Source organism: Anomalospiza imberbis, chromosome 3 (assembly GCF_031753505.1).
Source record: "Anomalospiza imberbis isolate Cuckoo-Finch-1a 21T00152 chromosome 3, ASM3175350v1, whole genome shotgun sequence".
Taxonomy (NCBI): domain Eukaryota; kingdom Metazoa; phylum Chordata; class Aves; order Passeriformes; family Viduidae; genus Anomalospiza; species Anomalospiza imberbis.
The window spans coordinates 68,252,966-68,275,683 of record NC_089683.1 but is presented as its reverse complement, the minus strand read 5'-3'; the positions used below and the strand labels follow the sequence as shown (position 1 = coordinate 68,275,683).

At 39.1% G+C, this 22,718-nt stretch overlaps 1 protein-coding gene across 15 annotated transcripts in view; it reads right to left on the bottom strand.

Moving 5' to 3' along the window:
• Positions 1-22,718, bottom strand: part of RGS7 (regulator of G protein signaling 7) — a 259,983-nt gene that overhangs the window by 7,691 nt on the left and 229,574 nt on the right. For 3 of the 15 annotated variants that reach the window (XM_068184951.1, XM_068184947.1, XM_068184946.1), the window contains 3 exons: positions 21,466-21,555; positions 20,151-20,204; positions 9,818-10,293 (listed from right to left, as the gene is read on the bottom strand). In XM_068184951.1, coding sequence (XP_068041052.1) covers positions 10,135-10,293; positions 20,151-20,204; positions 21,466-21,555 — 303 coding nt within the window. In that variant the 3' untranslated portion in view covers positions 9,818-10,134. Of the gene's footprint in view, positions 1-9,817; positions 10,484-18,793; positions 18,883-19,265; positions 19,347-20,150; positions 20,205-21,116; positions 21,556-22,718 lie in introns of those variants that run through there. The other 12 variants (XR_010997344.1, XM_068184952.1, XR_010997345.1 and 9 more) reach the window with 12 other exon arrangements.

Below are 22,718 nucleotides of genomic sequence, written 5' to 3'. Positions count from 1 at the left end.
TGAAGTAAGTTCCTGACAAACCAAATAGATCTTGATAAAATCCCAACATCCTGGAAGGAACTCGTGTAGTCCAGCGACACTCGTTCGCAGGGATCCTCTTAAAAGCAAACGGTCCGCTCTGATCTCCTCTGATGTAACCTGACAAAAATCGTCCACGGTCTTTCTGTTGGGACACGACAGAAGGTGTTTCGTGTGTCCCCGGCCAGGGGAGGGGACAGGGAGCGTTGGTGTGAGCGCGGCCACAGAGGCGCTGCGCACTCGCGGGCTGCTGCCGTTCCCCGGCCGAACCAGCATCCCGGCGCCGTGGGAGCGGCGCGGGCGCGGTTCCTGCGCGCACCCGCAGGTGTCACTGCTGCCCCGCCACCCGCCCGGCGGGGACAGCCAGCGGCGCCCGAGCCGCACGCAGCCGGCAAAGCTCTCGGGTGCTGATGCTGAGAGGGAAGCTCGAAATTGCTGCACAGCCGCTTCCAACATCGCCGCAGCGGAGGGTTTAGAGGAGGAGCGGAATATCGGGTTAATTTGTTTCCGATGAATATCGATCAGTTGTCAGCACACACATCAGCAAGACTCAGCGTGAAAGAAAACCGAAAATGTCAAATAGAAAAAAGAGGCATATGATCACTTCAGGACTACAGGAGGAAAAAGGAAGAAAAAAAAAATCACTAGGCTTTTGATAATACCTAACTAATTTGCTCTACTGTGGCAAAGAAAATTGCTTTGACTTCCTTCTTTTGTTTCTGATTTTATACTCTCTTTAGTTTTCTCAAATAATGGGTTATAATGAATACCAAAATAGTCCCATCCAGTAAATTTCTCTAATGAATATTTTTTTGTAGCAAGCATAACACAATTCATAGTAGTACCATTCCGATTACACATTTTTCCTTTGCAGGAAACTGCAGCAGCAGTGCAGCAGATCAATGCTCATACACTGGCCATGCAGGTCCTACCACGTCGGCACCTATAAAACAGAAACATAGGACTATGCAGGGGATGAAGTTGCTAAAAAAAGCCATTTCTTTGTTACATGAAGGACTGATGCTGACTGCTGCAGACAGATTTTCTTTGGTAGAGCTGCATGCACAAGATGGCAAGGCCTCAGTAATGAGGAGTAATAATCTCCATCCTGGTGCAGAAGCTCTCAGGATCTGAAAAGAATGAAGCTTCTCCTGGCAACATCAGACATCTTCACCACGTTGGGCATGGAAAGGTATTTTCTTGTCTCCTCTTTCTTGCTTTTTTTCCTTTTTTTTTTTCTTTTCCCCTTCGCTATGCTATGAGGTTAAAGATTCAAAAATCTTTATTTAGATGTACAATAAAAGCAGCTGGCTTTGTTATTTTTATCACTTCTCTCTCTCGTATTCCTTGAAGTCTTCTGGCCTGTAAACACTTGCTTTTTCTTTTCTTATTAAAAGACACAAAATGATCAAAGCCACTCCACCTAGTCCATGCTTTCTGTGGAGAGAGGTTGTTTTCAAAAGCTTCCTAGAGTCAAAGGTGCATTTCCAGCACATCCTGTGGTCTGGGGTGAGAGAAGAAGCAGGAGAAATCCAAACCGTCTTTCAAAAAAAAAAAAAAACAAAAAAACCCAAATCCACCCTACCACCCTACTAGCCCACCCTGATGTACCAAAGGGATTCCACCACTGACATCCAGCTAGCAAGCACAATTTTAGGAACAGAGGGTAAGTGCATTTTAAAGCCAGTCTTAAAGGTTTCATATCTCTGATTTCAGTGGAAGTATGTTTTGGGGCAGGAAAAACACAGCACTCCTTGCAGATGGGAATCCCAGAGTACAGTTTTAATACAGCAATAAGGTTTGAGAAATTATTTTTTCTGTTGTTCCACTTAGCTCTGATCAGCAGCAGAAGAGGTATCTAAAAATCATATCTTCCATGTTTGTTTTTCCAGCTGGTTGGGGGTGGCACCTGTCATTTTTTGTCCCAATACGACAAGTATACAGAAAAGGTAGATGATATGGGTCTGTACCATGGGAATTGCACTGGGAAGAAGCCCTTTGGAACAAAGTGAAAGTCTAATATTTCAATTTTCTTACAGGACAAAAATAAAGATGGAAGTGAAAATTCCTCTCTGCACACAAATGCACTGGTGGGAGAGCAGCTTCAGCTACTCCCTTATGGCTGGGGTCTCCCACACTGTCAGAAAAGGATTAGTAAAACAGCTGAGAAGGAAATCAAGGGAAGAGAGATAAAGCAAAACCTTGCTAGTCAAGAAAGGTTGCTGAACTGCTTTGGAAGGGATGGAGGGAGGAGAAATGGAGTCACTCAAAATGACTTAGGAATTAAAAACTTAATAGCTCCCTAAAAACAACTTTGTGGAAACCGATTCCCTCATTAGTTGAGCATATCTATCTAAATGTCTGAACTGTATCAGCAGTTTACTCTATCCACTGATGAAATTCCACATTTGTGCCTCCTCCCCCACAACATTTTATCGGTGATTTAGGCACAACATGAATTTCCACAGGCCTGCTCACTGGTATCACTGGAGCTACCACCCAGACCAGTATGAGCCAGGACTTAGAAATATTTCCTAGTCTTGAGCTTTAATCTTTATTCCTACCTTCCACAGACACTTTCTTTGATAACAGATAGAGACATTCTGCATCACTCTGTGGACATCCTCACCTCACTCTTTACCATGGAAGAAGCTCAAGCTCCTTACTTATTCCAAATTGTGATGCTGGGAGTGAATGGCCCCAGTACCCACCCCCTTCCTTCCATCAGTCCTGGGCACCAGAGGAGTGTCACTTTTTGTCTGTCTCCATTCACCTAAGCAAAGGATTAACTGACCTCCCTCGTATCTCCTGAGGTTCCCAAAGACGCCTCCCCATCAGCAAGGATGGATGTCCCTGCCGTGCACAGGCACCCTCCTCCCCAGGACATTGCCCCACGCCCCTTTCCCTTCACCCTGGGGGAGCAGTGGCTGTAGGAGGAGTGGAGAGCTCCTGGGAACAGGGTGGGGAAGGGAAGAGGCAGACTGCTGGGGGAAGGATGGTCCCCTGAGATCAGGACAGAGTCAAAGGCACATTGTGCATCAGCTCCTGCCCTATCGCTGATCTGCCTTTCTTTTAATTCTTTCTGTTTTTTTGGGTTTTTTTTTTCTAATTTGTTTTAGTTCCAAGCAGGATAAAACAGAGAAGGTAAGTATAGAGAGCATTAGTGGGCACCGTAAGACCATGTGGGAGAGATCAACAGGGCAAGAATCAGAGGAACAAAGGGGAAAAAATCCCATAAAATATGAAGAATACTAAAAAAAGATGTTACTGATGGGGAGGGGGAGAGAAGAAAGAGAATCTAAAAGAAAAGTTGTCTAAAGAACAGTGCATCAAAAGAGATGAACTCAAAAAAGTTCATAGATTTTGGGTTATACATTCCTCTCAGCAAAAAAAGTAGAAAAGTAAGTCACATTAAATATGTCATTGCCACTCATCTTTTAAAAATGAAAGGGGTACAGAAATAAAAAGGTGGATAGAACAGATAATGTGCATAATGAAATGCCTCATTTATGTGATATCCACACTGAAGGAGCAGCTGCCAGGTTAAGAGGAAGGGTGGGAAATAGTACCCCCTTTGAAAGATGACATCTGTGATGAATCTAACAAGATATTTCAAAATCTAGTCAAAATCAAAAAGAAAGCCAATGAAGGTGAATGCAGCAGAATATATTTTGGGAGCAAAGTACAATAAAAATTGTGCAAATGCCACTAACAAGGTAACATTTACCATCGTGTCTTAATATTGTTTGATATTTACTGTCCATGTCCACACTTGTAAATAAGGACTATCATCTAGCATTTGAGCAGGTTCTCAGAGTTTATTATCTGGACAATTTTTTCTTTGCAATTTACACATACAGATCCCTTACAGCAAATAGTGATGATGGTACTCATTCTAATTCAAGTGTTTGTGTTAAAGAAGCAGGCCAGCAGATTCCTCACTCTCACATAAAGATACTGCCAGAGAAAAGGACTGCTAGTAGTACACAGGTGGAATAAAAAATAATAATGATAAAAAAAGATCTTGGGGAAAAGAGAAAGATTATATGAAAAAAGACAATGTTATTCAAGAGACAACTCAAGGCACCTCACTGACCCAAGAACAGTCAGCTACACACAAAGGTAAGCAACTATCTGTGCTGGACTGCACAGGATCTGGGCATCCCTGTGCCAGATAATATGGCAAAGTTCAGTAGAGGCTATCTACTGCAAAATGAGCAAGTCCCGTAGTTGTGTATATGGGCAGAAGTACAACAACAAACCTCTGAACTCTTCCTATAAAACCCTGGTGGGAGTTCTTCAAGAAATTCATAATAACCCCTGGCCCAGAGGAGAGTAATAAGGTCACTCAACACTTCAGAGAAAACCAGTAAGAAAACCAAAGGAGGCTGTGATGTTGCAATGTCCATTTCATGTTAAGAACATATTATTGTAGTGAGTGCAGCAGCCTGGTCAAAAATAAAGGGATAAATCAAAGCAAGGAAGATTCTGTTTAGTTATTAGGGAAACAGAACTTTGTCGTTTCATGGATAATGACTGCCTGGAGAGACTCTGCAGCCCTCAAGTCAATATATATACAAACAAAACACTTTCAATGCCACTTGAGGACTCCACAGTCTGCATCAGCACGAGGAGGGGAATCCAGCCTCAGAGAACTCATCCTCTCTTCCCCTTCACCTCTTTAATATTGGGACTTCAGCATATCTTCAATTCACAGGAGAATAAAGCAATCTGTTCAGCAGTCAGATCAAAAGGCAGACTGGTGCGAGTCACAATCACTTAGCAACTTGCTTAAATGAATTGTGGACACAGAATATGTTCTAATAATTTGTTAATAATTTCCCTTGAACATGTTGGGATTAAACCTTATTTTCTTTAAATCTCTGTAGCTAATAAAATTCTTTTAGCAAAATTCCTGTTTTATGGTTCTGTAATTATAAGTCCAGTGTTATGCACCTACTATAGTAAGTGCAGTGTTGGTCCTATGCATGATATCTTTAGCTAGAAAAAACATAAATACATGTCAGTTTTAAAATCTAAATTCAAAGAGCTGTTATTCACCATGCATAAAAATAAATAATTGGAAGAGCCACAAATAAATCTCTGGCTTTTCCAACTCCTAGTTCCATTTACATATCATAAACAGCCTTTTCTCACTTTGATAACCTGCTTTGGGTTTAATTTTTTTTTATATAAAAAACATCCTAAATTAATTCCTACAGGTCTTGTTTTCTGGAACTGGTTGTTGCCCTTCTATTTTTTATTTCTTAGGAGACTATCTGGCATTTATGTCTCGAGAAATTTGAAAAAGGCAACCCCAGATATTTGATTATTATTCAGTATTGCTTTCTAGATGAAAAAAATGTTGCTGTTGGGTTTTAACGTGCCAGTCACAGTTGATCTTGCCTGATTTTTCAGGTTTTAATTCCAGCTCAGCATGTGCGTGGCCAACAGGCTGGCAATCCACCAGCTGCATTCTGCCTCTCTCTCTTGCTCCTAATTATTCTGCTCTCCAGTTCTCCTCCCTTGTCAGTTCTGTTCTGGTCACTACAGTTAATTCCCATTCCTTAGTCCTGTGTTCACCTTCAACTCATTAGTTTTTGGCTGGTCTCCACTACTGTTCCGGCTCAGCATTTTGCAATTTATCTCATCACTATGGTAAGGCCCTTTTTCTCCCTCTTTGGTTTTCTAGGGTTGAAAGATTGTTTTTACTTGCTTCTTGCAGAAGAATGGGGGAATATTGCTGTTGTCAGATAGGTACCAGGGTATCTTCTGCCTCTCCCACCAGCCATTTTCCTTTACAGGCTGATCTGTGAGCACAAAACCATCTCAAGTGTGTAGCAGCACCATCAAACACTTCATCCTGTAGGCTTTAGAGCTGTTTTATGTTCAAGGATGTTTGGGGAAAGAGATTGATAAACCACAACTCTCAGATGAAAGTTTCAAGCTCCAACCAGTTGTTTTAAGGAATATTACAATTAATAACTCACATGGGGGTTTTAAGCTTCTTGGGCAGAGTAAAACATAAACTTTAAGGAATTTAGAGATTTTAGAGGAGCTAAGATTTTAGTTAGAGATAAGCCTTACTAGAGTTAATTAAAATAAATGAGTAGGCCTTGATGAAGATAAGAGTTAGTAGTTAACTAATAATTGATTGCTTGTCAACACAATGTTTAGTTAGCTGGGTTCATAATGAAGAATATAGAAACTGACAATTAGATTTTAGGAACATAAGACAATTGTGGGCCTCCTCTGTTCTGAAACCAATTGAAGACAGGGAATGGAAGTTCTACCAAGAGTTCATTTGTCATATTTGCATTGAAAAGGTAGAAAGGCCAGAATGAGGAAGACTTAATTTACTTCCTCATTTTGGGACCCCTCCCCATGAAAGGGACCACCGACTCATTTCAAGGAAAAAACTACGCATGCTTAATAGCTTTTGAAATGAGTAGCATACGAAGCGATGATGGGATGTACCAAAATGATGAATATGTATTTGTATTTTGGGTATTCAGTACTTGTATGGATAAAAGGACTCTAATCATCTGAAAGGCGCGGTGTGTATTTGGGAGCTATCCCGCACGCTGCCCGGCGTCGCAATAAACATACACTTTCTAACTTTAAACTGTTAGAGAGTTTTTGTCCATCACAGTTGGATATCGGTACTAGATCAATATCCATATTTCTTTAATAAATCAGAGCCAGGAAGCACTGATGGCTTTTCCCTAGAAGACAAGAAATATGGTCCCTTCAGAGTGATTTTCTCTCTTGGTCCATTTTTCCTCAAGAGAATTGTGGCCTCACTGACATTCTTAGTTGGTAAATTGTTGTATAACCAAAGTCATACTGTAACTGTTTGGTAATTGTACAAGCATGCCTTTATCTGAGATAATCTTAATTCTTGAAGTGGATCTTTGTATAAATTTGGAAACACAAACTTAGCTTTTCTCTGTGGGCAAGCAAAAGAAAGTTTGTGCCTGCATAGAGTTTCCAGTCCCAGTATTGTATCACAGTGTATCACCCGCTGTCTGATAACAGTGATGAGGTAAAGTGTCAAAAGATTGTAGACAAACCTTTTAAAAATCCTCTACTAGTAGGATTGATTTTGTCTGGGCCATGTTCACTCATATGTAACAGTGGAGTTGTATCACTTGGCGCAAGCTCAAATGAAACCTTAACACAGCTCCCTGACTACTTTGAAATCCTTATTAGTAATGCCTGGTTTTACTTTAGAGACATCATTTTAAATCCTGTGCAAATACAAGGAAAGACAGCCATTCAATACAGACTTCATATTTCTTGAAAGGAAATGTCCTGGATTTGGCTGGGATAGATTTCACTTTCTTCCTAGTAGCTGGTGCAGTGCTGTGGTTTGCATTTAGCATAAGAATACTGCTGGTAAGACACTGATGCTTTCAGTGTAGCGAAGCAGGTCTGACCCTAAGGGAAGGATTTTCCAGTTTCCCCTGTTCTGCCAGGGAGCAGGTGCACAAGAAGCTGAGAGGAAGCATTCTGAGCATGGCTGACCTGACCTGGCCAAAGGGATATTCCATACCATGGAACACCATGCTCAGTATAGAAACTGGAGTAGTTGGTCAGGAGGAGCTGATCACTGTTCGGAGGGCTGAGCATTGGTCAGTGGGTGGTGAGCAATTGCTATGTGCATAATTTGTCTGTTTTGGATGGAAGGTTTTATTTCTTCCTCTCTTGCTCTAATTTTCATTAAGATTACTGTTATTAATATGAATTATTCCAATGATTACATTTTTCTTATCTTAACCCATGAGTTTTACTTTTTCCTCTTTTCCTCTCAGTCCCACTGGAGGTAGGAGGGAGTGAACAAGTAGCTGCATGGTACTTAGATGCCAGCTGGAGTTAAACCATGACAGGAAAGAACTAGAAAAAGTACAGAATGGGTTCAGGAACACAAATGCTCCATGACTTTTTATAGACCAGTTGGTGTTGCAAAGTGATTTGGAAAAAAAAAATATTTCTTAGGGTGAAGTTGCATGAAATGCTCAATGCTTGGATTTGAAACATTAGGTATTTGAAGGCAGTGAATCTTTGAAGCAGATAGTGGTATCTAATTAGTTAACTACTAAGGCAAAGGAGGCAATATACCAGTTGATGCAATTGGTGGCAGCAGGAGTTTGGAAATAAATATCTCTATTTGGCAGTGAGAAGTGAAGCAGAGCTCAGATTTCTGTGGGTTTCCTGGCCCCAAGCTCATGTCTCAGAGCTCACATTTCTGTGGTAAAATTAAATCTCAGTTTAAGATCTGTGATTCAGTGTGGCTACTTACTAAAAATCATCTGACCTTTCTAGGTTGTGAATATTTTGAGTTGACCTGCATGGACCTCCTACTAAGATCTTGATAGGACCCAGCTCTGATGGGGTATTTCCATAAAAGCTTAGTAAAACTGTGCTAACAAAAACAGAGACACTTTAAAGCAGTAATTGTTATCCTAGTTAGAAACCAGAAACACAGTGGCATATGAAAACAATGAACAAACAGAAATCCCAAATCTCAAAAAACCTCAACTGAGCAGAATAAGGGGAGCAGCCATTCATGGATTTGTAATACATTTTGTACTAGGTTCACTCAGACTGCCTCTTTAAAGATGCTGCATTCCTGGTTATGGCTGCACCAGGCTACTGACAGAGCCAGTGCAGAAGTGAGTACTCCCTGCAGAAGGCAACTCAGGTCCCTTCTGCCCAGAGCTGCTGTATGCAACAGTCTTGTCCCTAATGGCACCAATGCAGGTGGTTTTCCAATGCTCAATGAGATGTCTGGTATTAAGACATTCAAGTTGATTGTCTCCTTTTATCTACAACCAACCCACTTTGTGTGTGCGTGTTTAGGATTCATAGTCCACCGAAAGATTCTCAATATCAAACCAAAGTCAGCATGACAGATGGTAGTAAAGTTGACTGTCCTGAGTCTATTCTGTGCATTGCTAAAAAGGCTTGTTTGTCATGTGCACCCTACCATGCCCTGGAGGTATCAGCATTTTGTCATTTGACTTAGTTCCCACCCTTTTTTTTTCTACTCTGAGATTCTGTCTTACTATCCTTATATCACCTCTATCAGTCAACAGTGTTGTTTCTTAGGCCAAGCAGATTTCTGGTTCCAGTTCAGATTAGCTCCAGGAGCTCCATATCTACTGTCTCACCGGCAACATCAACACACACTTATAAATCTGTCAACAGGTCTGTGTGTGAGTAAGCTCAGCAGTGGACACACAACAGCATCCCCAAACAGAGCCCTGGAATTAAAATGACAGCTTGCTCCTGCATTGCTACTGGAGGTTTACTCCACAGACTGCATACTTAGAACTCCCAAACCACTACCTTTTCAGGTTAAAATGTTGCCTTGCGTCGCAAGTGACAGCAAGGAGAAAGAAGCACTGTCCTTCCTATTTAACAAGTGTACTCTTGTGTTCTCAGGCAGCTTTGTTCATGTCCATTCCTAAGGAAGTGCAGTCCAGTCCATCCACTCTGGGGTAGCGACTGAATCGCTGTGCAGGCTGCACTGTTACAAACGGGCTTGCATTAAAGAAAGGTTTGCTTATGCGATGATGAGCAAGCGGGAAAGGTCTCTCTGCTGCTAGCTTGATAAAAAGAAAAGAAAAAGTAAATGATTATCAATAAAGTGTGTTTGATTAGGTGTCACTGAGAGAAAGAAAATGCCATTTCATGTCACTTTTTAGAAAGCACAAGGTGTGTAACTTTTGGGGATCATTTTGCTCTTGACTAATCTTCAGATTCAGTATTAAAATCTCAAACTTCCCAAAGGAAAGAGATTCTGCATCTTTTAATGAAAGATAAAACAACAATATAAACATACACAAATTTACAGAGAAAGGATCAACTTTAATACATCTGGAGTAAAAGGTGTTCTTTTTTTAAATATGGTATAAAAATAAATGCAAGAAACATTAACAGAGAATATACAGACAACAGACAAAGACACAGGCTTTCTTTCTCAATGTGAATACATCAGTGAAATGAAACCTTCTGTGCTAATTCATTGTGCAATAAATGTGATGCCATATGTATATTTATTAATATATGCATATTTTACATTTCTTCCAGTTTTTGATTGATGTATTTTTTTTAATAAACTGTGCCTAGCAGAAGCTTTTTTTTCACTGTACTTGAGCTTGCAGAAAATAAAAAGACACAGATCCAGCTTGATATGAAGGAGGAAGTGAGCAGACAGTTTTCGAAATGGAGGCATCGAAAGGCTAGAGAGTCCCTCGGAGTCTGTAATGCCTTAGTATACACAAAAGAAAACAAGTCAGGTCCTTGCTCATGCAACATCTTGTTCTACTGTCCTCTGAGTCAGGCAATCAGTGAGCTACAAAGTATGTATAATGATTTGAGTCTGCTTCCATGCTACAAGGTGATCCTTTTAGTAGGACTGCACTAGACTGGTTAACCTCTTTGATGTGAGCGATTTCCCCTGAGGAAAAGATAAAAACAAAAAACAAAAACAGAAAACAGAGGCATGATCACTGCAAACCTGTTCATCAGCAACCACTCAGTGTTGCCACATCATTCTCAAATAACTAGGGGCACCAACTGGAGTCTGTCAAATCTTAAACCACAGGAAGTCCTTACACTTAAACACCTGCACTGCCAGCCAGCCAGATTGTTTCACAGAACAAGCCAGCAAATTTAAAGGCCATTTTTGAACAAGATTGGTTTTGGCTGATGAGAAATTGATGCTGAAGTTTTTGCTGTCAGTCACACCCAGAACTTGAAGGCTACCACAAGCAGGAGTGCATTGTGCTGCAAAGATGAATGTGCAAACTGCAGTAGCTCTGTCACAGAGGACAAAAAAAGCTACTTTCGAGTTAAGGTAAGAAAGTAAGGGGCAGATTGCATACAGGTAGGAAAGCAGCTTTTCCATGAACACAGCTATAGGTTTGTTGAGACCATATTTACTATTTATAAGGAACATTGGTCAGGTATATTACATGTGACTGCATAACACTGCTTTGAAGGTGGTGGATTTCCATAATGTTGTTTTCCTCATCATTCCTCCTTTTGCAAGGAGGTGGTTTCAATTGTTTAACAAGTTCTTTTCATAAGGTGTAATGACTGTCCCACAAGAGCTAGGTCTACAGCGTGAAGATGGTATAAGGCATGTCACTGGTATATTTCAGGTAGATTTGAGCTTTATCTGAGCCAGACAGAAACCACAGAATAGGAATTAGCTCTCCTACGGCCACATAAAAGGAGTTAGCTCTCCAAGTGCCATCCTACTGTGGCTCTGATCCAACAGAGGCAGAGCTGGCACAGCAAGCTGACATCACAGGCATACCCTGACAATGTAACACAAATATATCATAAAACATTAAACAGAAAATGGCTCTAACTCACCAGTTCGATGTTTAATACTTACATTTATTATATTGTTCATTTTAAGTGCCCAATTCAGAGATATCAAACTGGTTTCAAGGAGAATACAGTAAAAAGTACTGTAACTATGGAGAGATGCTTAATTTTCTGCAGTAAATGAACTTATTCTCCCATATCAATAAATTGTTAAGTTATCTGCAGTTTTATAACTCAGTGGAATTACACAATTTAATGTCTATTGTCATTATCAATTAAATTTAAGCTCACAGGGATCTGTAAGTTGGTCTTGAGCATTCACTCAAATGCAATATATCAGAGTGGGTCTTCATAAAAAAGAATAACTATTTTATTCTTTGTACTGCGAAATACAAATTGAACAAATTAGGATGAATACTTCCCCTACAACATAATTTGAAAGGGAACTCATGATTTGCACTGCTGTGTTAACTGGTTATCCATCAGGTTCCCCATATCACCTGACAGTATTATTACCTACTTCTTTGAAAGATGGTAAGTCTCCTTCCTGGCACTCTGTCTTCCCTGTATCTGCCACTTTCTATGTATATTACATTCACAGCTTCTTGATACTTTCTAACCCTTAAATTAAGTATTCCTCTAATGCAGCAGGTAAGTTATTATAGTAAGACATCTTTTTAACTAATCAAAAAGCCTCAACAGCAGTGTGGCCTTGGAATAAAATTTAAAACATTAAAAGCATTTCTGAGATTAATGTTTAATTTGACAATTTTGTTAGACAATTCAGGACTTTTGGTGCTAGACATAATCTCAGAAAATATTGAACATATGCTTATCTATGCTTTTCATTAGGTTATTTGCACTTAAGTTCTCAGGTGTACAAGTCTGGCTACTTTCTCTAAACATGTATGAGTTTCCTTTAGTACTGAACTGCATAAACCACTTAATTAAAAAGTATTAAAACCAGGAGTTCTCGATTAGCTACAATTTGCTCAATACGACATTGGAAAGCTGCATAAACGCTCGTTGTGGTATAAAATCTGTGAAATAATTTTTTATTATTATTTGCAACAACTATTTAGGATAGTTTCAAAATTTCTGGAATTTCTAGATGGACCATAAACAAATTCTAGCACCTCAGGAATGAATTATGTTATCACATAAAAGAGGAAGTCCTGACATAAAATCAGGCCAAAAAGTAGTTATTAGTTGATCTGATTTGTGTGATCATTTTCTATATATGGTTTGAATTTTCCCCTAGAGACACAGTGAGATGTCATGAAAATTTTTTTCTGTGTTCTACATAACTTGCTCCCTGGATATTGCTGATTTTTGGATATTTTTTCTCCAAAGCCCTACAGTGATCAGGAACTCTCTGGATGGTCCCCTCCTTCAAGTCCCCTCCCTGCCTCAGAGAAACCTCCATCTGAACAACAACAACAACAAATGGTCTTTTTCCACGCCTTAGTAGTTCTAATTTATCACGAAGTTGGAAAAGTGACAGCTTAGAAGACACACCCTCCTTAAGAGATCTTCTTAAATGCTTATTCTGAATCATATTAAGTTCTCTGATTAGGAAAATAAGCTTTTAATACACAGCCCCAGATACAGAATTATCACATCTTCTTATTAGATCTGCAGGGAGTTGTTGTTTTCCACTTTACAAAATATTCCTTTCAAACTCTGTTTCAAATTATGCTTTTACTTTAGCTCTCTGTGGTAGAGTTTCATAATTACTGCTTCTAGGAGATTTACTTAATTTACAGACTGATGTAAGGATCATCCATTGTGGGTCATCATTTAAGAGCTGAGCCTAACTATTTCTTTTCCAGATTTTCATTTGGGAACCTGCATCTAACATGGCAGTTTTCAGAGTTGTAGCATATGAAGATGTTTCCTGTGCTAATGAGATTAAAGAAAACTGGAGGGGGGGGAGGAAATCAGATGTAGCAAATGTTTATCTGAATAATGAAAAGGAGATCCTTAATATTTTCATTATATTCCTGCCATCAACATTTAGAAGCATATGGCTAAATTCTAAAGATGATTAGGATTTTTTGGCTGTATTAGTGCACTTTGGACATAAAAATTGTAACTATTTAAGAATTTTACTAATAATGCAGATGCCAACCCTGCACACATACACTGACAAGAGAGTTAGAGTACAAGAAGGCAGCAGAGCAGCTGGAATGAACAAGTATATCTAAAAGTACAAAATCAATTGGCCTCAGCATTCAGTCCCTATGTGAACATACTAACTGCTTGACATGGAGTTTTCAGCTTTACTTCTAGCAAATGTAGGGGGCAAAATTTTAAAGCTATGTGCAGATGCTGCTAAATACAGTTTGCTGACTGACCCACTTATGCAGCATGACATTAATACCTCAAATAATCCAGGAAAAAAGTTAGCAACAACCTCCATACATATGTGGCTTAAAAGAAATCAATATGAAATGTCTGCAGGCATCAGAGTTGAAATGTATGGTAGAGAAAGATCACGTATTTTCCTTTTAGAAGATTAATTATCTTCCTTTCTGCTAAGCAACCTCAACAGCTCCTTTTTCAAGTTTCTTTATTGCCAGTGCAGGTGCTACTCCCCAGGACCTATACTGGTAGCACTAGAAAAGATAACTCCATGCATCTGATGGGGAAGGAGAGGTAGCGTCCCACTGTGAGCAAAATGAGATGTGGGGTCTTGGTCTCAGTGTTCCCCATCTGCTCACGTGTGAAACACCTGCAGCACACTGTCAGCTCAGCCAGATCAGCAGGGAAAGCTTCCAAGTAACATTGCAGTACACTGCACACAGAGCTGGTGTGTAAACAGCCCCTGACAGGAGCACATCTGGAGAGACATGGGAGAAGAAGCAGTAAATCCCTCTCCATGGTGAGGCAGCCCTTGCTCTACCAGCATAAGGGAATTGCTTCAGCACTGCTCTGGGGTTCAGAATTCTGCTTCAGCTTCCACAGCTGCACAGGATGCTTCTGTACGCCATCTGTGCAGGTGTATTTCTCTTTCAGATGTGAAGAAGGGGACAAGGCTAATATTTACTGAATTTGGGGCACAAGTTGTCAGCACAGCTGCAGTGCTAAGTGGTTACATGTGCAGGGAAATCCTTCTGCCTCTGGCTGAAATTTGCAGCCTTTTGTCCCTTTCTCATTAGGGTTGTACTCCTTCCTGCAATGATCTGAAGCAGGAGGCAGCGACTGAACAACTGCTTTCCTGTTTTGGCTCACTCCAAATCCAGGGACATCCATTTCTTTCTCCTTTTGCGCTTTGCATTTACTGATGAGCTGCTCTCATTTGTGATTAACCAAAAACCTCTTGCTAGATGGGGTAGTTTGAATTTGAATAACCATCTGAAATGTAGGCTTCCAAGGGACTGAGGCACAAGAAAAATATTTTTAGTATGTTTGTCCTGGGCCTGACTCCTCGAGTTTCCATACCTCTCTGCAGTTCTCATTCCTGCAAAAAGCCTAAGAATCAGGCAAATTTTTCTCAGCTGGAAAATGGCAGACACTGGCCCACTACCTGACTAGTCTCTGCTGCCTCCTCACTTGGATGAACCTGCTTGTGCAAGTGTTACTCCTAAGCTCCTCTCTTCTAGCACAGAGCACAGCAGCTTAGCTCCAGTCACTGCAGAACAGCACAAGGAGGCCATTCCTCATTGGCATGTCCTTTATAATTTTCCTCTGTGGGCATAGTTCTTTAAAAATCTCCTTAAACTAGGAGTTTTTACTAATTCGTAGGACAAAATAAAAATTTCAATTATTTGTTCTTTTTATTCAAATATGAATAAGATATCTCTTCCTGAAACGGAGAAGGCCTTCATTTCTACAATTAATTATTATTTTCATTATTGTTTTGTATTTGTCAAATAAGTAGCTTTGTGATATATCTTTCTTCTAACTATTTTTTTGTTTAAATTTTGGGAATAACCTGTAAGTAAATTCAAAATGAGATTCCACAGCTGAAACTGCATTGAATTTCTTGGATAATGCTATACTTGAGAAAAATCTAGTCCTTGTCAGGGTTTCGGGACTTGATGGACTTTTGGTCTAGTACAGTAGGGTACACAAGTTTTACCTATTCATACAGTAAAATTTCTTGATTAACAGATGAAATTGATTATTTATGTGCTTTTTTCCTCTATAAAGGGACAGATTTTAACATGAAAAGAGATTACACTTGTTTAAGCACCTAGAAAGTCTATGACCCACTGATAAGAACTGAGGAAGCTACTTTTATGAGTTTTAATTTCCATCTCTAGGCTGTAATTCACAATGTCATGTTAAGTGACATTGGATTGAAACTCGGTACTCTGTTCAATGGCCTTTGCATTTTAAATCTCATGCATGAAATGGTCTATTGTTACTGGTTTGAAGGGGAAAAAATTCAAAGGGCTCTGGTCAGCGAGTTCTTCCAGGTAAGTGGGAGAAGACTTAAGAAGAAGAAATGGGGAAAGGATATGGGTAATATAAAATATAATGGTTTCAAACTCATAATTATTAAATGGGGTCTTTTTTATGAGGTTATGAGTGGAGATAATTATAGTTTGATAGCTTTCTAGTTCAATATATGAACTGAAGAGGGTATGGTTTTGGCTGTATTTCCCTAAGATCTCACAAACATACAAGCACCTCTTTTTTTTTATGTTCTGTATAACTGTGCTGTGACAGATGAAATGCTAACACTGATGGTGGTGTCTGGAGTCATGGCACCAACACATGAAGATGGAGTGGCTCCCCCCACAACTCTAAGGAGGGAGGCGACCACTTCTTTCCTCATTAACTTGATTCCTGGTGGGACAACAAAATTTGCATGGGGTGAAAATTAAATTAACTCATTCCCCCTGTAAAGCAGGTCCCTTTGTCTTGAGGGTTCCAGACCAGCAATCACAGCTAAGCACCAGGCTGGGGCTCACAAAGTCCTGCTCATTCTGCCACTGTCACAAGTCCTGCACACACATGAGAAATTACAGACAAAATTGTTCCTTAAAGAACCTCTTTGCTCCCATCAACATTACCAGTGTATTTTCATCTACTTTCCCTCCCTGTAATTTACATATTAGCACTTGAGGTAAATTTGCTTTTTAATTTTTCATTTTTAATTTTTTAATATTTTTTTTCCCTCACGTGAATCCTTCAAAAGAATTTGAGTTTTTAAATGCCACAGAAACTGCTGATTTCAGTCCCTCTACTACTTTAGCATGCAATGAGATCCTCCTGCTCCATCGCTTAGATCTTTAACTTCCCTAGTCCCTTGGGGAGCTGCAGGTGACTGGACTTCTATTAGTCTCAAAGAGAAAGCTGAGGGGCTGAGCTAGGCAGGGGGGAGCCCAGAGCAGCATCACTGCTCTCTGTGCCTCTGACTCAAATCTGTGACACACATGGTTGCCCGTGTTGCTCCACAGCAATTCACTTATCTGATGGCTTCATTCGAGTAGTGCTGCAGTGTCTGTGCTCTGTATTTTCACACAGTACCCAGGAGTGTAAGTGAGGCAGACCAAGGATAGCTAGGATTACTACTCAGATAAAAACTATAAAGTGTTCAGTAATAAATATTACATATAGCAAATGCCAGCTTGCTATTACTTCTGTAAATTTTATGTGAATGCCGACCTGTTTCTAAGGCTAACCATATTTTCTGCTGCAGACTGCTGAAGGCATTAGCAATTTTGCACTATAAAATCTACAGAGCAGCTAATTAGTCAGTTTTTAAACTGAACATTTAGGCCTTTCATGAACTGCACCAGCTTACTGAAAATTTTCTGGAAAGAAAACCCTTCAATATCAAAGAAATGCAGAGCTGAGCCTAGTGTATAGCCCCACTTCTACTTCTTTCTCCATCAGACTAAAATAATGACTCATTATAATAGGTTATTTCCATGTAATTCATGAAATAGTACAGAGTAATTGCCCTCTACAAAGTTTCTAAAGTTTCTAGTTTAACAAAGGCTTTCTGTAGCAAGTATAACCCAATTTCTTTTAACATTGATCAGGAGCCTCCTAGAGTCAACAAACCAGGTAATGAATTATAAGTCCATTTGTTCAGACTAAGTCCCTAGACACAGCCAAGGTTACTGTGTTTTTATTAAACACTTCAAATGGAAGAAACTGAGGTCTAATTTAGTTTAATACAAACCCACTTTGATATAACTGAGGAAAATATCCAGTGAAAATTAGTCTAAATATTGCAAAACATCAGAGAAGAGAAACTGTAATTTTCATCTCACTAAATCAGAGATGATAGCATTTATCCAGGTTGTAGAAGACCCTTTTCACACCTATCTTGTGTATTAATCAGTAGAACAGATCTATTCCACAGTCCCTCACTTTGCAGTTGATCGAGTTAATCAGTACACTGTAGAATATTCTGAGAAACGTTTCCCTCATCCCTGCTGGTTGGAACCACTGTACCAAGATAGAAAATTACATTTTATAAACTCATCACAACCAAGAACAAGAGTGGAAGAACAAGGATGTCTGGTGGAAAGAGGTCCTGAGGAAGTGGGTGATATGAATTCAGTCATCTTGGAAAAAGGTTTGCATTTGAGTATCCTGATATTCTGGATTAATTTGCAAGCCTCAGAGCTGTCAGTCTAATAGAGATTATAGATCTAGCAGTGATATGTTTTTCTTTCATACCTCACCCGACTTGACAGACTCCACCCAGGTTAACAGGTAGTATTGGAAAAAAGCAAAACCACAGATTTTATTTCAGAGCTCGCTCTGTGAAAAAGAAAAAAAAAAAAATCTCCCTCTTCTACCAAACTACCTAATGTCCAGAAATTGCCTTTTCCATTTCTAGTTCACATCTGGTTTATTGGGCCTGCCTTGCATCTCTGGCATGCTGCTATTCTGGTACTTCTGCCCTGAGATTAGCAGGATGAAAATCAGGTTGCAGGGCACAATGCTACAGTATTTGTGCTCAGAACTGCTGATTTATCTGTAAAGCTGCACTGGGAGGGATTTCAACATCTCCCAGTCTTGTCTTCCCATTTTCCCTTTCTGGGCTGTATTCCCAACCCCTCTACCTGCAGCTTGCTATTTCCCCCCTTATGGTCACCTGTTTGCACAATGTTTACCATAGCCAATTCCTGACCCCTGGGCTGCTCAAAATGCCATGAATAAATGCAGCATTGCCACTTGCCAGGCACTGTGACTGAGAAAAAGTCTGGCTTGCAGAGGTCTGTATGTGTTACCCACTCTGTGCACTCTCTTTTACAGACTTTTTATTAATATGGAACTTCCTACTGAATTATAACAGAATTATCATGTATGGTGCTATCATGTACAATGTTGTTTTATAGATCCAACCTGTTTAGACAACACACAAATCACACTGCAACATGCTATGGCAACACCACCATGCAAAACATAGGGGTTTTTGTTTCAAACATTGGGATAGTTTCCTTTGTGGCTGTTTATTTACTTTTAGTGTCCTTTACTGACTTTGTCCCATTGAATCCAAATTTCTTCCTGATTACAGTGGATTCAAAGCATATTACAGGAAGCCTTTACCTATAAGAAAGTAGTTAAAAAATTACTGTTTTGTTTTTAAAAGTGAGATATTCCCACAGTCTCACAAAACTTCCACTGTGTTTTTTTTTTTTCTTTTTTTGATTACTGGAAAGTATTTTTTAAATACTTGAGGCAATACTCTTGAGCCTAATTACAGGGGAGACAGTTTCTGACAACTGCTTCTCCATCCCTAGAAACTAAAAAAACAAAAACCATGATCTTTGCTGAAAGCTCTCATATTGTTCATTTCAACACACACAGCTCCACTAATCAGGTCACAGAAAAAGCCACTGACGCACACACACACACACACAGAGCAGCGTCACCTGCACAATTCAACAGACAATGCAGACAAACTCGAGTATAATCCAAGATCTTTCTACCTCTTTTCATAACAGGTTAGTGCTCGCCCTCAGTGTTGGTGTACAGTTTTTATGGCATGGAAAAATAGGGATGTTTCTGCCCTACAAAAATAAACGCGTTGAATTCTTTAGTTGGAACTTTCACAATGTAGAAGAAAAAAAAATCCCAAAGAAACTGGATAAGTAAAAAGAATCCCAAGTATCACGAAATCAGTGGATCTTCTGGCAGCTGGCAAAAGAATGCCCACACAAAATCTACCAGCCTTCTTTTTTTTTGCCTTTGAGAAATAGCTTTCAAAAGTTATATATTGAAAGAAAAAATCAGTTCTTTTAGTCCATTATGAAAATTAATCCAAATCAAACCTTTGCACATAAACAGCATGAATTCTTTGCTCCTGTAGAAGCTGTTAGACATTAAGGAAGATGGCAAAATTATAATTGTTTTTTTTTCCCTGTGCCCAAATGTAAAAACAGGGACAAAGTATTTTTTAGTAAAATAAAAAGAAGATGGGATGGAAATCCAATGTATTCAGCTGTTTTAGACTTAGTATTTTAGAAGGCACCAGAAAAAGAAACAACATCAAGCATGTTTTAACAGATTCTTTACTAAAATTATAGGGGGGATAGCGGGGGGAAGTGACTGATTTCATGCTTCCTAATGCAAAAAGCATGGCTCCCAAAGGTCCATTCCTCCATGTGTTGAGATCAGTGGGAAAGGGACTAGGGAGGAGGGGTTGTAATGAAAGCACATTATAAAGCTGTCATTCCCAGGAAAATTCACAAGCTGTGATGAATACACTTTTAACCACCAAGTTAGAGAAGCAAAAGGGAAAGTAGGGATCAGTGAGGGGGAGGGGAGAAGGATGTCCCATCAGGCTTACTAGTCTTCCGAGGCAACAAACTTACCACATTGCGTGTGAATTTCTCAAAAGATGTTCGACGATCCAGAGTGTTTTCCAACTTAAATTTGAAATAAATAAAACAAAAGAAACAAAAAGAAAAAGGAGGGGGAAAAGAAAAGCAAGAACAATGGAGTAGAAAAGGAGGTTTGATGTAACAATGGACTGCAAAACAAAGTTTGTATAAATCAGGAAGCAAACACAGGTATGAGGCTGTAATGGGACTTGGCAAAACAGGGGATGGGCAAAACAGATATAGTACTAGACAAAAGTAATTTTTCATGGGGATCAAACTGGTTTGAATTTAAAGAAAAACTGAAAGTAAAAAGAAATAATGAAGTGCACATCTTGTGTTAATGAACTGACATTCACAAACTTAAGGACTTCACACGGACAGTTGAAGCTTTCTGGTATTTTCAACATCTCTCTATATTGGATCTTCAGAAATCAATGTTTGAACAAAAAACAAAATCACACAGCACTTTCATATAATTTTAGGTTGTCATTATTAACAATAGAATGCTACGGTGTTAATAACTACCTTGTTCCAGTAACTATTGGGGCCCTGTTTTTGCAAGGCACAGGGCTCCCAGCAGATCCTAGGAGATTACTGTTTAGAGCCCACTAATAGAATTATTTATCATCATGAAAATCTGCATTGTACAAGCTGCTCCACATACTCTGGGCTGTGGCTATTTAGAACCCATTCCATAAACTGAACTTTTCTAAGAAAATGTTACATACCAAGACATGAACTTCTGTTTGCCAAAGTGTGACATGATCAGTCTTTCAAGTCAGATTCCTAGCCTACTCAAAACTATTCATGTAGTAATAGGGAAAGAAACAAAATTGGGAAGCCCCTATATTTATAGTTGAAGTTAGAAGTTATTCATATGAATAAGATTGTTTCTAAACACATTCTTTACCTTTCATAGGTGGAATAAAGAGAACAACAATTGTTACATAAGCAAACTTGCAAACATGAAAGACTATTCTTCTGGGATTTTATTTTATTTTTTTTAATGTATTTGTAAAGCACTTAGCAATTTAAGGTGCTTCATAACAGAGAAAACAGTACAATATGGGATGTAAAAATAAAAATAAGTTTTGCTAGATTAACTTATTGAAACATGCCCGCATGCAGGATATATACACATATATGTATATTGAATTCCTGTGTGTATGTGACCCTCCAAAAACGCCAAGCTGGTCACCTACCAGATATCCAGTTGCACTGGCACAGGGGAGAGAAGACTGAGTATTGTTGCAAACATAACCACTGCTTTGCACAGTGGCAAGACAAAGGCAAGATGGACCAATACCTTTTTCTTGGCCTGTAGCAGCTCCTGGTAGGCACTGGATCGTATAAAACGAGGATAAGAATCACTTTTCATCAGTTTGTAAATGTGCTCCTGAAAATGAAAGGAGGAGCTGTTACTACCGTAAAAGAGGACACATGTAAAATGAGAGGCAGCTGCATGTTTTGGCCATGGAACATGCACCAGCTAGTACTACTATGAAGAGGAAGTATTATAGGATAGCAGGTTTCAGCTCTGAAGCCGAATTTTCAGTGCAACTCAGCCCTGAGCTGCACTTAAAGCTGAAATCCTACCCATTTCTTATGTATAATTACACAACACACCTTTCCTTAATTTATTGAGCAAATTTTCCAGTACAAAATTATTTTGTAAGAATTGATAACTGAGTCCTAGCTTCAGGTCCAACTTCAAATGTCCCTTACATTAGTTAGTTTATGTAAGCGATGAAATTAAGACCTGTGCATTCTTCCTCATTAGATTTTCTGAACTAGTTTCTGGAGATACTCTTGTGATGTCAGAGATACCAGGAAGAGATACTAGGTTTTAAATTCAGCATCACAAATAATGCTTAGGTTAGTGAGGAATTCCCCTGGCTACTCTTGACAACATCCTTTGACAGGTGTTTAGTCTGCTCTCCAGCTAACAATATAAAAAGAAAAATACATATGTAAATTGAAAAACAGTTCCAGGCTAATCTAATTTTTAAGGTATTAATTCTTCAAAGGCATGTGAAAATTTGGAAACCTTTATTCAGAAAATAAATGACAAAAGTAGCTTAAAAAACGTTTAATTTTGGAATGTTCCAACTTCTGAAAAGATGAAAACCAAAAAATCTGTCATGAAGAACACTTGATAATTTTAGTTCTGATAATATGCTAGAGATATGATTTGTAGAAAAAGCAGCTAGAACAGAAAATTCTCTCAAAAATATTTTTTAAAAATCCTGAACCATTAGCTATTCTATCATTAGCTATTTTCATGGAGTTTTTGTTTTACTCTAATTCTATTTTTTACTGTAGGAAACCTGTAGCACAGTAATTGGGAAACAGCAAACAAACTGGAAAGAAAATACTGTTTCTCAGCTTGGTAGTGCATAAAATTAGTAGCACAAAAAAACCAAAAACAAACAAAAAAACCCAAACAAATCTCCCCACCTTGTCCGAAAATTAAAGCAAGTTAAAATTAGAACTGTTGTTTATTTTTTTGCTGTTTTACAAACTGCAAAAATTATTCTAAATGTCTTTGTATATCTTACA